The following is a 16,712-nucleotide window of genomic DNA, read 5'->3' as shown; positions in this document are numbered from 1 at the left end:
CATTTATATGGTTTCTCTCCAGTATGAATTCTCTGATGTTGAGTAAGTGCTGACTGTTTTTGGAAGGCTTTCTTACATTCATTACACTTAAAAGGCTTTTCTCCAGTATGAATCCTCTGGTGTTCAGTAAGGCATGTGATCTGATTAAATGCTTTCCCACATTCACTACAATGATAAGGTTTCTCTCCAGTATGAATTCTCTGATGTTGAACAAGGTGTGAGTGCTTTGGGAAAGTTTTCCCACATATACTACATTCATAGTCTCTTTCTCCAGTATGAATTCTTTGATGTTCAGTGAGAGATGAGCTCTGAAAGAAGGCTTTCCCACATTCAATACATTTGTATGGTTTCTCTCCCGAATGGATTCTCTGATGGTGAGTAAGACGTGTCCTTTGACTGAAGGCTCTATCACATTCATTACACTTATAGGGCTTCTCTCCAGTATGAATTCTCTGGTGTTGGGTAAGCTGTGAATGCTTACGAAATGTTCTCTCACATTCATTACACTTAAAAGGCTTTTCTCCAGTGTGAATTCTCCGATGTTGTGTAAGGCATGTGTTCTGATTGAAGGCTTTCCCACATTCACCACATTTATATGGCTTTTCTCCAGTATGAATTCTCTGATGTTGTGTAAGGCATGTGCTCTGGCTAAAAGCTTTCCCACATTCATTACACTTATAGGGTTTCTCTCCAGTATGAATCCTCTGATGCTGAATGAGGAATGAGTTACGACTAAAAGCTTTCTCACATATGTTACATTTATAAGGTCTTTCTCCAGTATGAATAATTTGATGTTGTGTGAGGAGTGAGCTCCGGCTAAAGGCCTTCCCACATTCAGGACATTTAAAGGGTTTCTCTCCAGTATGAATAGTCTGATGCTGAGTAAGGGATGAGCTCTGAGTGAAGGTTTTCCCACATTTATTACACTTACAAGGTTTCTTCCATGTGGAAGGTTTCTGGTATTTATTTTGGTTTGACTTCTGTTTGGAGTTTTTTCCACTGATAGCAACTTTATAGGTTTTCTCTCCTATAAAAAATCTTGAATGACTTTCAGAGTTTGAGTTCAGAAAATTTCTCCCATATTCATTATATTCATAGTCTCTCTCCCCAGTGGATGATTTCTTATGGGTAAATTTCATTTGCTTGAAACATCTCTCTTGTAAGAAATATTTTTCTTGAGTTTCTCTTGTGAAGTTTTCCTGTTTCCTTGATAACCCGTCCTCAACATCAAATTCTTCTTCAAATCCAATACTCTGTGGAACAACTCCTATGAACCGTTTCCTTGCATCTGGTGATTCTACCTCAGAAATAGAATCTTTGATTGTATACCGAGTTTTCCATCCTGAAAGAAAGGAAAAATGCAAATATCCATAACCTCTTTGCTAAGAGAAATTTTCTATAATGAGATACTACATTTAATAGGAGTATATGGTTAGAAAAGTCACAAATATGACTATTTGTAGAGTGACTGGGAAAGGGAAAAGGAAAAATGATGGTAGAAGTGGAGAGGCCTTGCATAGAAACCAAGTGCAGAGAAAGAGGAAACTCCATATAAGAGGGTGAACAGAGTGACCAAAAAATAGTGTAAGCAAAAAACAAAACAAAATTTTCTTTACAAAATACCAAGGTTGCCCTCCCACCCTGACCTGCTGGGCTGTTACTTCAAAGTTTCCCCTATCACTGCTCTTTACTCCCTTCACCCGGCCAAGTACCTCTTTGGACTTCTTTTTCTTCAACTCCCTGGAGATCCAGAATCCAGGGCTCCCTTCCTTTCTCCAACTGGGAAATCACTTCAGGTTTGGAAACTGGGATTCCTGCTCATAAGAAGAAATCAGGACATTTCTATTCATGATGATTTTGAGTACCCAAGAACGCATATCCAGTTCCCTCTCAGGAAAAAAAAACAAAAAAATTCAAAGTGGCTTTGTTTATAATAATGCAAAATGGGAATAGATTCTATGTCTAATAAGAAATGGTTGAATGAAGTGATGTAGCCACACAATGGAGTATTATAGCACCACAAAAATAATAAATATAAACAAATATGGAGAGAAAATGATGCAAAAAGAATCATAACATACACACTATGCATAAAACAGCACAACTAGATAAGTACGCTAACAAGTTGAAAGGAGACAATGAGTAAATTAGATGTTATTGTTGTTATTTTGTTAAGGATTACCATAATTGATAGTCTGGAATTTGGCATTTTGCATACAACTTTTTTTCTTATTTTGCTACACTTTTGGTTTACATTGAGATAGAAACAGAGAAAAAAGGGGAAGATAAGAAATAAGAAATAACAGAGAAAAAAATGCCATGTATCAGAGATTAAAATAATCAAAAGTGATTAGGCAGCTCTGATACCAAAACTCTGAGCCAAATCTCAGCTCAGCATACTTTAGAATTCTCCATAGCCATGAACACGGAAATAAAAACAACAAAATCCTAGGGGGAGAAAAGACACAAGGCAAAACCATCTTACCCAAGGAGACCAGGTTCCTGTAAGTCTCTAGCATCACATCCCTATATAAATCCTTTTGAACAGAGTCCAACTGCCCCCATTCCACCTGGGTGAAGTACACAGCCACATCTTTGAATGTCACTGATTCCTGAAACGCCAGAACAGTCTTGCTTCTCTTCACATGGTCCTAGAAAGAGAACAAACTGGCAGTAACATCGGAAGTAGACAAAATGTATAACGTCATCCTGAGCGTTAAAGGCTCTGAACACATGCAAAAGTGTTGGTATTATGTGCGCGAAGAATGGAGTACACACTAGGATCTTATGAGGGAAAGTAAAGGAGAACAAATGGATAAGGAACACTGAAGTGATTTAAGGAGTAACTCAGGAAATAAATGAATTTAAATGTAAATAGCTTAAGCAGGCTTAGTTGTTTGTATTGCTATTCAATGAAAAATCAAGTACTGAGGAAGAAGTCAGTCTTCCACTAATGTTATTATGCCTGTCAAATAGCTGGGGGCAGTATGCTCTAATGGAAAAGGGAGTCAACAAAACTGGATTCTACTCCCAGTTCTGTCATTAACTAGCTGGGTGACCATAAGCACGTCACTTCTCTGGGCCTTGATTATTGACCTGTTTCACCTGGTCTGGTTTGTGGTTGGGGGTCTTCCAGAAGAAACTCAAGGGTCTCCATGGTAGGATTACCCTTAGGATATGTACTGAAGCTGTAGGTGGTACCAAAAGGAGAAAAGGTAAAAAGCCTTGCCAATATAAGGAGCCTCAGGTCAAAACAGTCGGTGATCAATTAATGTCCTGAAGCACAACAGAAAGTCTGATCATGAGCTAATAAACACCTAAGAAGAGCTTGGGCAGGCCAGACTTCCATCCGGGTGCAACACTGCAAGGTGAAAGCAACAGAGGACAGGATCAAAGGTGGCTGGCACTCTTGTGGTTGTCACAAGTGGGTGAACAGGGAGCCAGCCACGCTACCACCTCACTTGGCAAGTCGGAGCTGCCACTCTGGACCTCAGAACTTTTGCTTCAGGAGTTATAAATAGTTTCCATTTCTCTAGCCCTTTGTAAACACTGAAGTGCTTTCACCAAAACAACACCACACAGGAGGTAGTATTATCATTCCCAGAATTAAGAGAACTACAGGGTACCAATATAATTTGAGGAAGAAAAGCAAACTAATAACAACCATGTGATAAAATAATTCAAACCACCAATAATAAGAGAAAAGAAAAAATTTAAAAATAGATTCTACCTCATACCCATCAGATTGGCAAAGATGACAAAAAAGAAAAATAACAAGTGTTGGAGCTGCGAGAGGACAGGCATATTCAGGCATTTGTTTGGTGGAGATGTATAATGGCCAGCCATCACAGAAAGGAATTTGGAATCTCCAAACTCACTAATCTGTTCATAATGTCTGACCAAGTAATACAACTATAAAGGCTTATCTCCCAAAGAGGTAAAAATTGCATACGTACACATATAGTCATAACAGCATTTTTTTTTGTTGCAGCAAAGCACTTGAAACTAAGGGGTGCTCATTCAATTGTAAACTGCTGAGCAAATTATAGTATATGAATTTAATGGCATGGTATAATGAATTTAATTTAATTTAATTTTAGTTTAATAATGACTACTACTATATTGTAGGAAAAGGGAAAAGGAATTGATTCAGAGAAATATGGGTTGATCTCAATTGATATAAAGTGCAATGAGAACCAGGATAACAATTTACACAATGACAAGAGCATTGTAATGAAAAATAACTTTGAAAGCCTTAAGAACTCTGATGAATAAAATGACCAACCATGACTTCAGAGGATGGACCTGAAATATACTTGCTATATCTTTACAGAGATGAGAAACTATAGGTCCAGAATAAAACTACCTTTTCTGACATGGTATATGTATTTGTTTTGTTGACTTATACTTATAGAGAAGGTTTTAAAATTTTTTGGGGGGGTAGAAGGAAAATTGGGGGGAAGAAGAGGGGCTAGTGATATTGATATAAAAAAAAAGATTGTCAATGAAGTATTTTTTTAAATGCACAGAAGAGAACAGGAGGAGGTTTAGAAGGAAACAACTAACAATCAGGATAGCTTTGGAATGAATATGATGAATGTATTACAGACTTTTTTAAACATCAACAAGCTGTACGCAAGGGAAATTTTCATTTTTATGTAACATTTTCTCTGGTTTTATATAGAGAAATGTTTCTGTTTGTTGGTATTTGTCAAGTTCAGAGTAACAAAAAAATTTTTTTTAAATGTATAATTCAAGGTAGGCTTATCCTAACAGAGATTTTTAGAATATATTGACTGGATGCACATCAAGTAATTTTATGTAAGCAATGGGATTGACAACCTACACAATCAGTATTGGGAGTTTGGCTCGGTCAAGGGTTCCCAAGCAATAAGCTCGAGGAGGTCTCCTAACTGGATAGGATGTTCTGGCCTCTTATTTATAGATGGTTTCGACAGGCTACAAGGTGAGCTGGTAGTAGGTCTGAATGGTTTCAAGTTGCCTCAGGCAATTGTTCAACACCAGAAAGGTGTAGGTAGGGTATGAGTTCAGGGCTCAATGGAAGTGAAAACAACAAAAGCAAAGAGATAAAAGCCATAGTTGGCATAGATGCATAGGCAGTAATATAACAAAGCATACACAAGATTGTTGCCTTAGTGACCTTACATACTGGTTTCAATTATCACTATGCATTTGATGCTCAAATCTACAACTCCACTATGAACTCCTCAAAACTCCTGGGAAAATCTTTCAGGTGTACTACTATGATCATGTCCCTGATCTACTCAAAAACCTTTAATGGTTCCCTACTGTCTTCCCAATAAGGTATAAAATCTTAATTCTGGCATTTAAGTCCTCCTATCCCCCAACCTGTCTTGAACCTAGCCTTACCTCTTACTCCTTCCCCCCTGTGTCTTCTATGTTCCAATCAAATTGAACCCTCACTCCATCTCCTGTTCTCATCCTAGCCTTTCCCATCTCTGTGCTTTTACTTGTATTTCTTCCCATGCCTAGTAAAGACTCTTCTACTATCTGTAGACTGAATTCCATTCTGTTCTTCAACTCCCAGCTAAACTTTTCTCTGAAGCTTTCCATGACATCTCAAGTTAATATGTTTTCCCCTCCTCAAATTTCTCATAACACTTTGCCTGGATCTCTTCTTTGCACTTACCTCCTTCTCCCTTATATCTCTATTTCTTACGTACTTGTCTTTCCTTCTAATAGATTTAAAGCTTCTTAAAAGTAAAACTTGTTTTAAATCTACCTTGCGTGCCAAGGCCCAAGCACAGAACCCTGCACATGGCAGGTACTAAAATACTTATTTGGTAAAGTAAATATAATTTTAAAAGTTCAAAGTGCATAGAAAGCTGGATCAAGTACTCGGGTAAAATGATGTAAAGCATTATAAATATTATTTCAGTATGCCGGTGGTTTTCTCTAACTGAACCTTAAACAGGGCCATTAAATTAATAGAAAGTCGCCTTTAACCTAAAGCACATATATAATATGGGCTCAAAATGAGAAACTGGGTTGTCCAAGTTGAGAACTCTTCTCTTATGGGGAAGGGAGGCTATGTAAATGAACCATTTCCCAGAGGAGAAAGATGTTTGGATTGTGAAGAACCTTGAATGCCAGCCAAAGGTTGTCTGGATTTCAGAATGAAGGCTGGAGAAAGTTAATGGAGGTTTTGAGTAGGAAAGGGAGTTATATACATGAGGTGTCAAGGAAATAAAATTCATAATGCCAAATGTACCAAGAATCAGTCTTTCCTGCAATATTGCAGGGAAGAGAACCTGATGCCAGGCCTGAATTTAGACTCAATTTTCTCTCAAATAGGAAGGTTCACAGAGGGGTTTTATATATTTCAAGAGAACAAAGACTATTAATTAAGACCATGAATAGCCTGTACAGAAAAACATATACAATATGATGTTGTTTTTTTAAATGACAATGAAGAAAATGCAGCTGCATTCAAGTCCCCTGGGCTATACGCAGCCTTGCTGATACTAATAAATAAGGCTTCTTATAAGTGGTTAAAACAAAGGTGCAGTAGAGGTTTGAAATAACATTCCAAATTCCTGAAATCCCTCTGCTGCCTTCTTAAGATAAGGCTTACTGCTCAACTAAGAATCAGAGATTTTTATGTCTTTATCAGAATGAAATGATGATAGAGACATTAATGTGCTAAAAATGTACAGGATGGCTGGGAGAGAGGCTGATGGCCTCCAGAAAAACCAGATCATGGCTGACATTCAGAGAATGCTTTAAAACCTGCAAAAGTGCTCCACAAACATCTTATTTGAGCTTCACAACAATCCTGTCAATAGGGCCTAAAAGTACTATTACCCCCATTTTACAAATGAGGGAACTAAGGCTCAGAGAGGTTAAGTGACTTACCCATTGTCACAAAGATAGTGTTAGAGGTAGAACTGAACTCAGGTCTTCTTGACTCCAAGGCCAGCACTTTTTCCACTCTGCCTCTGAATGAGTGATGTGATAGTGTTCTGGGCTAAGATGTTGGCAATAGAGAAGAGACATGCTAAAAATATTAGAAGGACAGAATAGATAGAACTAGGCAACTGAATAGATATTGGGGACGAGGGAATGAGATGAATTAAAAAGAATCCTAAGATTTCCCCTGGAAGATCAGGAGAATGATGGCACTGACTGAATAAGGGAAGCCAGGAGGGGGAAATCACTGTTGGTGGCGGGGGGAGAGGCCAGAGACATCAAATGAATGAACACAGAAACACCAGGAAAGGGCATGGTGCTAAGGCATGCCCACTTTTAGAAATGACTTCAGAAAGGTGACCAGATGGCCTGAACTCAATAGGTGAGGTCTTCAACATTTCATTTCAATAAATATTAAGTACAAAACACTGTGTTTGGTACTGAGGATACAAAGAGATATACAAAACGGGCCCTACTCTGAAGAAGTTTGGGGAAAAAAGTGGAGGTCAATGACCAAGAACTCCTTATTTTCCCCTTTTCTACTTCTCACAATCCGTGGATATCATCCTCCATTCCTTCCTCTCTCACTCCAGCTGATGAAAAGGTAGTCCTTCTCCCTGCCAAGGCAAAGCTCTCTACAAGTATCACTGATCTCATTTCCTCCCATCTTTTACAGAAGATTGTTCTTACTATGATCTCCCCCACCTCATTAGTCTTCAACCTCTCCCTTTCAACCTCTCCCTATCTACTGATTCCTTCCCTGCCACCTACAAAATGTCTATATCTTCTCCATTCTTTAAAAAAAAAAACAGGGGGCAGCTAGGTGGCGCAGTAGACAGAGCACCAGCCCTGAAGTCAAGAGGACCTGAGTTCCAATCTGATCTCAGACTAAACACTTGCCACTTACTAGCTGTGTGACCCTGAGCAAGTCACTTAACCCCAATTGCCTAAAAAAAAAAAAAAAACAAAAAAAAAAAAACTCTCATTAGACCCTACTGACCTCTCAAACTAGTGTAAACATATACTCATTTCTTCCATCTCTTATCCCTTCTAAACACTCTGAATTCTAGCTTCTAACATCATCACTCAACTGCAACTGCTCTCTTCAAAGTTACTGATAAGCTTTTAACAGCAAAATCTATTGGTTATTTTCTCATCCTCTACTATGTATACTAAAACCCACACTTTACTTTCCAACCAAAGAGTCCTTCTTACTATTTATTTGTTCTTCATAAAGACTATCTCCGGGGCACCTAGGTGCCGCAGTAGATAGAGTGCCAGCCCAGGAGTCAGGAGGACCTGAGCTCAAATCCGGCTTCAGACACATAACACTCACTAGCTGTGTGACTCTGGGCAAGTCACTTAACCCCAATTGCCTCATAAAAAAAAAAACAACAACCCATAAAGACTATCTCCTCAAGCTTTTGGATTGGCTGTGTCCCAAGCCTGAAATGCACTCCCTGCTCAGCTCCACTTCTCAGAATCCCTACTGTCCATCAAGCCTCAGTTGAAGTGTCAGCTCCTATCAGAAGCCTTTCCTGATCCCCTCCAACTGCTAGTATCTTCTCTGACCTCCCCACAAAATCACCTATGTATCTATTTTACACAAATCTATGTACATGTATGTACATGTCTCTCCTGTAAGAGTCAGGGCAGCTAGGTGGCGCAGTGGATAGAGCACCAGCCCTGAAGTCAGGAGGACCTGAGTTCAAATGTGCCCTCAGACCAAACACTTGACACTTACTAGCTGTGTGACCCTGGGCAAGTCACTTAACCCCAACTGCCTAAAAATAAAAAATAAAGAATGTAAGCTTCTTAAGGGCAGGGGCAATTTTGCCTTTCCCTTTTATATCAGCAATGTTTACCTAATAATGTTTCCTGATTAACTATTTTAATACCTAATTGGTCTCCCTGCTTCTTGTCTCTCCCCTCTCCAATCCAGGCTACCACACTAACCTTCCTCCTGAGGTATAAATCTTATCACATCATTTCTCTACTCAAAGATCTTTAGAGGTTCTTCATTTTCCCTAGGATAAATTATAAACTCCTTAGCCTGACATTTCAAGTCCTACAAAATCTGACTCATACCTATCTCTCTCACTTTATTTAACAATAGTGTCTTTCATATAATCTACATTCCAACAGGACTCTTGAGCTACTCCCATAACTCAATATTCCATCTCCCACTCTATGAAACTAAGATATCCCTCCCACCCCTCACCCCCACCCCATGGAACACTCTCCTTCCTTGTCTCTATTCCACAGAACCCTCATCTTCCTTCAGGGCTCAGCTCAGGTGCCAAATCCTCTTCAAAGCCTTCTATGACACTCATCCTATCACCATTGCTAAAGCTCTCTTGCCCCTCAAATTATTTTGTGTATTTATCTGTGTACATGTTTTCTTAATATATTATAAACTCCCTTGAAGGCAAGTACTGTTTCATTTTTATCTCTATATCCTCAGTGCCTAGCACAGAAATAGTTTCTTAATAAATGCTTGTTGAATAGAATCAGAACAGAAAGTTTATCATCATAGATGTTTATCATCACAGATGCTTATCAGTATGGTTGTTGGGGAGTTCCCCACTGCCAGCTTCAATGTACAGATGGTTTTCAGATATGGCTGAACTATCATCATTCAGCGTCATGGATAGTTAAAATCATAGGGTTTAAGTTTTAACAGTGGGAAAAGAATTTAAAAATCAACTTGTCCAACTCCCCTATTTAACATATAAGGAAACTGAGGCCCAGAACAGTGAAGTGAGTTGCCCAAGGTCGCATGACTAGTAAGGGAGAGAAGCTAGGATTCAAAGTCAATCTTCTGAATCTAAGTCCAAACCTTAGATCATGCATTTCTTTATAACCCATTCATGCCTGGTCCTGATCCACATGCAGGATATTTGTATTTCCAAGTTTCAAGGAAATTTCTCGGCTGTTACTACTAATTGCTCTTAATTTTTCCTCATTGGTCACATTGATCTCTTTTCTCTATCTATGCACTTTTTTTAACCACAGACCCATAAAAAGGACCCCATTTGTGGACCCACAAGGGAAGACTTCAGGTTTGCAATGAAGGAGTCAACAGGCTCCAAAAAATGTGACCCGTAAAGAACAAGAGAGAGAACAACTCACCTTAGGCCTGGCGGTAATTAACATGACTGAGGTCACTTGGTCTCCCATCTTTTTCACTTGGAGGACAGCAAGAACTCTGTGCACTAAGAAAGGAAAAAGCCAGGAGTGAGACCTTTCATACCCTGCGTTTCCTGTGCTGAGGGAACCTGCATCCCCCTGATGTCTATTCAGGGAGACTCACATAGTCCCTGTTATATACATGACTGCTTTCAAAGAAAAGTGAAGGAATGTTTATCAGTGGTCCTTCAGAACAGTATGATTGTAACAGGGAAGAATGGGGGAGAAACCAAGTGGAAGAATGAATGGAGGGAAGAGTCTAGTGAAACCTAATCTATAAAATGAACAAGGAAGGAAAAAGTAAACTACTTACCAAGCTCCCACTTCCCTGCTAACTATAGACATCTATCTATCCATCCAATTATCTATCTATCTATCTATCCTGTTTCTCAGTCAAATTCGTTGAGAGATCTTCACAACCAGGCCTCATCCAACCTTTCAGGCCTTTTTAAGGTTACTCACCTCTACACATCTTCTGGTTGAGCCATACTGTCTGTTCCTATGATAGATAACATTTATACAGTGTTTTATATAAGTACCTTAATCTTTATATAGTGCTTTTAAGTGCTGTAAAGGGAAAAGCACTTTACAGATATTATTTTATCCTCAAAACAACTTGGTCAGTCAATAAACACTGATTAAGAGCCTACTATATGCCAAGCATTAGAGGTAGGTGCTATTATTAGCCCCATTTTACAGATGAGTGAGTGGGATGCTGAAATAGTGAAGCCCCCTCAGGGAAGGAAAGGACTTGGCCCTGTTGAGACAACACTTCTCCTAGAGTTTCCAGAAACTGTCTTGCTAAAAGAAACAGAATGTTACTCAAGATAAGGGAGTACATCAGGCGATGTCCCTGAAAGTATCTTGTTTGTCCAGGTTTTCCAGCTCTCCTTCCTTTTATCTTACTTTCCCGCTGAACCAACAGTTCCTTGTTTCGTGCCTTTTTGCAACCTTGTTGCTAGGGAAAAATTTCTGTGCTTAGACTGTGAGCTCTGAGTTGCTATATTCCTGTCATGACTCCATCCTGCCAGATCTTTAATAGCTCCTAGGTCAGACTTCCTTCTTAGACCTTTACTTCTTGTATAAGAAGATATTTGTTGCATGCAGACATTTGAAGTCATGAGTTTTTACTACTGGTTCCTTTCTTGGATTTAAGTTTTCCTTGGAAAACTCAGGCGAAGAAATCTGGGAACCAAAGTATGGAAAGAGAAGAGAGAATATCTGGGCGAAGATCAATGGAGTCAGAAGGGAGTGTCACCTGAGTACACTGAAGATGACCTAGCATAAAGAGGAAACAATGGGAAGAGGAGCTAGTGGGTCGGTGGGGGTTCCGAGGTAGGGTCTATGTAAACTGGCTTTGAGGTGCACTCCCTTGCACACCCTGGCTGGAGTCATCTTGAGCGATGCTGGGTGTGTCCTTTCTCACGAGAAAGCAGTAAAACTCCTTTTTGCCTTTCTTAAGAAAAAGTCTCTGATTTGATTATTTTGGGGGTCACAAACACCCCACACATGAGGTAAATGAGACAGGCAGAGGTTAAGTGATTTGCCCCACATGACAGAGCAAGTAAGTGACTAAGGTTGGATTCACACTCAGGTCTTCACAACTCCAACTCCAGCTCCAGTTCTCCACTTATCTATACCCAAACAATATTCCAGCTCCTGCCCTTCCTATGCCTTGGCACCAGGTGTCAACCCCGGCACTCTTCCAACTCCTGTCATGTCTGGAATATACTCCCCAATGAGCTCCTCCTCCTGGAAGCCCTGTTTTGTTTTTTTCAAGATTCAACTTTAAACACTCTCTTCCTCATGAAGGCCCTACTGGTACCCCCAGCTGTCAGAACTTCTCTTTCCAAAACTAACTTGTGTTTTGTATATGTTCTATATAGATTCACATATATACATATTGCTATCCACATAAGATTTTGGTATAAGGAATTCCCAACCAAGGAAACTTTCTCCACCCAAGCAGGTCGACATCTTCTCTTTGACTGAGTTTTAGAGAGCTGCTTAGAGAACTGACAGATTAAGGCACTTGACCAGGTTCACATAACTAGTATGTGTCAGAGGTGGGCCTTATAACCAGGCACAGTGCCTCCCCACGTAGTAAACATTGCATGTTGATTAATAAAAAGTAGACACAATGCAGAAAAAAAAGCAGTAGAGATACCTCATAAGAAATAAAATCCAAGAAAGGAACCAGTAGTAAAAACTCATGACTTCAAATGTCTGCATGCAACAAATATCTTCTTATACAAGAAGTAAAGGTCTAAGAAGGAAGTCTGACCTAGGAGCTATAAAAGATCTGGCAGGATGGAGTCATGACAGGAATATAACTTGGGATAGGTATAACTTATCCAAAAGAAACAGAATTGGTAAAAGTAGATGTGAATAAATAGTGTACGATGACTGAAAACTCAGGCGAAGAAATCTGGGAACCAAAGTATGGAAAGAGAAGAGAGAATATCTGGGCGAAGATCAATGGAGTCAGAAGGGAGTGTCACCTGAGTACACTGAAGATGACCTAGCATAAAGAGGAAACAAATAGGGACCTTGGGAAACATCACAAACTCTCACAGAGGCATGATAAACTAATGATGGGAGACTTCAATTATACAGACACCTGCTAAGGTCTGCTGTTCATCAAAAGCAGACCAAATGATTCCCTGATTTGCTTAAAGGTAATGTCATCCTTCAAAGGATGGTAGAACCAATAAAAAGAAATTATATTTTGGATTTGATTCTCACCAAAACGGAGGAACTGGTTGCTGGTGTGGAAATGACTAGAACACTGTGGGGAAGGGACCACCCAGTCTTCCCAGAGTCTGTGACAGATTAGAGAAAAGCCTAGTATTGCTTGACATACCACTGACATGGATGCAAGTCAATTTGGAAGGAGGTCACCAGAACAGATCCCAAAGATCTGTTGGGCCCAATACTATTTAATATTCTTGTCAATGGCTTTGATAAAATCATTATTGGCCTCCTTATCAAATTTGCAGATGTCACAAAGCTGAGAGGGATAGTTTAACACAATGAATGACAGGATCCAAAAATGTCTTGACAGACTAGAAGACTAGGCTAAATCTAGTAAGATGAAATTTAATAGAGATAAATGTAAAGAATTATACTTGGGCTAAGTTAGGCAGTCAATAAACATTTATTAAGTGCTGACTATGTGCCAGGCACTGTGCTAAGCATTAGAGACACAAAAATAGACAAAAAATAGCCCCTACCCTCAAGGATCTCACAATCTAGTTGGCTCAAAGAATCAATTTCAAGTACAAGAGGTATGGATGGAGAACAGTTTGTTTGAAAAAATCTAGGAGTTTCATCAGACTTCAAGTTTAACGAGTCAACAGTCTGATATATGGACCAAAAAAGCTAATGTGATCTGTGTCTGCATTAAGCAATAAGCAATTAAGCTTCCAGAAATCAAGAGTTAAGAATACAAGTGTACCCACATTGTGAAATGATGGACTTTGACAGACTTAGCTCTTCTCAACAATACAAGGATTTAAGTCATCTCCAAAAGTCTCATGACGGAAAATGCTATCCACAACCAGAGAAAGAACTATGGAATTTGAATGCAGACGGAAACATACCATTTGCTCTTTTTTTTCCTCTTCTCTTCTGCTTTGTTTCGTTTCTTCTTTCTCATGGTTCCTCCTATTGGTTCTAATTCTAATTCTTCTTTACAACATGACTAATGTGAAAATATGTTTAATAGGAATGTATACGTACAGCCTATATCAGATTGCACACCATCCTGGGAAAGGAGGTAGGGAAGGAGGTAGAGAAAATTTAAAACTCAAAAGTTTATGGAAGTGAATGTTGAAAACTAAAAATAAATTAATTTAAAAAAAAAAAGAATACCACTTTACTCTCCCCTGGTTAAACCTCATATAGAGTACTGTGTTCAATTCTAGGTACAATTTAGAAATAACACTGAAAAGCTAGAGAACATGCAAAGGAGGACAACCAGAATAGTGAATGACCTTGAATTAATATTATATAATAATAAGCCAAAGGAATGGGGGATATTTGAAAGGCTGTCAAATAGAAGAGGGATTATTAGATTTTTTTTGTCTGGCTCTATGGGGGAGAACTAAGAGCAATGAGTACAAGTTGCAAAGTGACAAACTTGGGCATAATGTAAGAAAAAACTTCCTAACCTTTAAAACTATCCTGAAGTAGAATGGGCTGCCTCAGGAGCTGCTGGATTCTGTATCATTGGTGATATTCAAGCAAAGATTAGATGACTGCTTGTCCTAGAGTGCTGTAGGGAAGATTCTTTCTCAGGTATGCTGGCTTCTGAGATGCCTTCCAATCAAATTCTGTGATTCTAGCTGTCAAAAAGTAATAGAGAGCAAAGGTTGCAAGATGATGCCACAGAAATGGAGAGATAAGGCTGGAATGCTTAAACTGATGGGATTTTATAAACCCAAAATAGGGAACCTAAATTCTGATAAAAAAGACGTTGCCCTCCTAATGCAGGGACTGAAACGTTGAGTCTGTTGGTACAAATGAAGAAAGAGCAGGCTCTTAAGTCAAGAGATCTGGGCTCAAATACTCACTTCCACACGTACCAGCTCTGTGCACAAGCTCTGCTTGACTACGACATAGGAATTGTCGTCCTGAAATACTTCAGACGCACAAACGTCATCGTTTTAATCCTTTGATCAACCAGCAATGTGACAAGTGAGGGAAACTGAGGCCGAGAGGGGATGAAGCTTACTCAAAGTAACAGAGCCAGTTCATGGCACAGCCCAAAATGGAACCCAACAGCAGGCGTTTAATAAATGCCCGCTTGCTCACTCGGCTTGCCAAGGCCTTACCCATACCACCGCCTGCACCTCGGCTTCACTGACTCCCCTTAGAGCACATGCCAAGGCAGCAAGTCTCGCGATAACAGTTCGGTCCATCTCAGAGAGCACTCTTTCACCTAGAGTGTAGGTTACAAGTCCTCCTCCCCCTCCCCCCTTCCCGTGGGCGTGTCCGCGCACGCGCCTCGTACCTGAGCCAGCCCAGGCGGAACTAGAGGATACTTCTCGGCCCCTCTCCTAGTCAGTTTCCCCTATATATCCCGGCAACCTCTGGGGCAGTCCCTCTTTTCTCCTCGTTGGTCGCCAACTCCTTCCTGTCTCGCGGTGGCCTCGGGATATTTCGGTTTCCTGGGGTCGGACTCATTCAAGCCCAAGGAAGGAACTAATACTGGGACGGGGAGAGGTGGGGATAGGCCCCCTGTCTCCGGGAAGGGCAAAGGTCGCGGTCTCGGACCCGTTTGCTCCGGAAGTTACGCCAGCCTTGACTGAGGTTCGAACGACGGCTTAGCCGGAAGTGCGTCACCGCGGCGCCGCGCAAGTTCGCGGAGCGTGCTACAGTCTCTTCCTCTCCAGAAACAGGGACCTTGGGTGGGTCTCTTAGGCAGCTCGTTCCTTCAGCCATCCACTTCCTCCAAGCCCCTGTGGACGGAACCACTTGGGGGAGGAGAAAGGGAAGTTGTCTGGAGCCGGGAACAGATATTCCATTGGGCGGCGAAGGGAAGGGGCGGGGCCCGAGCTGTCAAGGAGTGACCTATAATCTTCGAGAAGAAGCGGGAGCTTTTCTTTGCTCAAGCCCCATTGACGTCCTTGTCCATCTTAGCCATGCGCGACCTTAGTAGGTCTGGCCTGGCTCAGTGGGTTTGTAAAAACAAGGATAATAAGGAGAACTCCCATTTCTAATAGGGCTTTAAGAATTACTAAACGCTTTTCCCACAGCCATCCTGTAAAAGTGGTACAGCAAGTAAATGTCCTCATTTTGGAAAGGAGAAACATGAAACTCGATCGAAGCCAATTAATAATAATAGATAACACTTATATAGGCTTTAAGGTTTGCGAAGCACTTTACATATTATCTCATTCAGCTCTACTTTTCCCGTGGTTATTCATCTGATAATTGTTGGGGAAAGGATTTGAGCTCTGCTGGTCTGACTTCATATTTAGTGTTCTTTCCAAGATGCTAGAAATTAATGTTGTTATGGTAACATTAAAAAGCACTCTACACGCATCTCATTTAATTCTCACAGCAAAGAAGTCCATTATATTGGAGAGTGCAAATATCATCATTTTACAAGTAGTCAACAAGAAAGAGGGAATTATTTAGTTCAAGACCATGGATACATAGCACTTATAACAATGGACGATATGATAAGGACTTTTTATACCAATACAAGCAAGGAACATTCTTCTCAGCCTCAAAGAGGTTATAGCAGTGTCTGACAAATAGGTGCTTAATAAATGTTTAATGATTTATTATTTTGTGCCTACTCTGGCGTTAAAGTCACCCAGTATTACAAGCTTATCTTCTTTCCACACATCGATGATGAGGGTCTCCAGGTCTTCATAAAATTTTTCTTAGACCTCATCAGGTTTCATCATGGTGGGATCATACACACTGATGATGGTGGTGTGTTACTTTCCTGCAAGTGGCAATTACATTGTCATAAGCCTATCATTCACTCCTTTTGGAAGGCATACAAGCTTGTTAACTAGATTAGATTTGATTGCAAAACCTACCACAGTTTCATAGTG

At 40.1% G+C, this 16,712-nt stretch overlaps 1 protein-coding gene across 4 annotated transcripts in view; it reads right to left on the bottom strand.

Annotated features, from left to right (window-relative positions):
• Positions 1-15,563, bottom strand: part of LOC114024097 (zinc finger protein 883-like) — a 16,538-nt gene extending 975 nt beyond the window's left edge. Inside the window, exons 1-6 of one of the 4 annotated variants that reach the window (XM_027836955.1) lie at positions 15,155-15,563; positions 14,313-14,486; positions 10,084-10,166; positions 2,486-2,651; positions 1,713-1,814; positions 1-1,342 (exon numbers count right to left, since the gene is read on the bottom strand). The exon at positions 1-1,342 is cut by the window's left edge and continues 975 nt beyond it. In XM_027836955.1, coding sequence (XP_027692756.1) covers positions 1-1,342; positions 1,713-1,814; positions 2,486-2,651; positions 10,084-10,131 — 1,658 coding nt within the window. In that variant the 5' untranslated portion in view covers positions 10,132-10,166; positions 14,313-14,486; positions 15,155-15,563. Of the gene's footprint in view, positions 1,343-1,712; positions 1,815-2,485; positions 2,652-6,897; positions 7,010-10,083; positions 10,348-14,312; positions 14,487-15,154 lie in introns of those variants that run through there. The other 3 variants (XM_027836958.1, XM_027836956.1, XM_027836957.1) reach the window with 3 other exon arrangements.
• Positions 15,564-16,712: the final 1,149 nt, after the last annotated feature.

Source organism: Vombatus ursinus, unplaced genomic scaffold (assembly GCF_900497805.2).
Source record: "Vombatus ursinus unplaced genomic scaffold, bare-nosed wombat genome assembly UNPS02014820.1, whole genome shotgun sequence".
Taxonomy (NCBI): Eukaryota; Metazoa; Chordata; class Mammalia; order Diprotodontia; family Vombatidae; genus Vombatus; species Vombatus ursinus.
The sequence above is the reverse complement of the archived record's forward strand: the minus strand, read 5'-3'. Positions and strand labels throughout refer to the sequence as shown.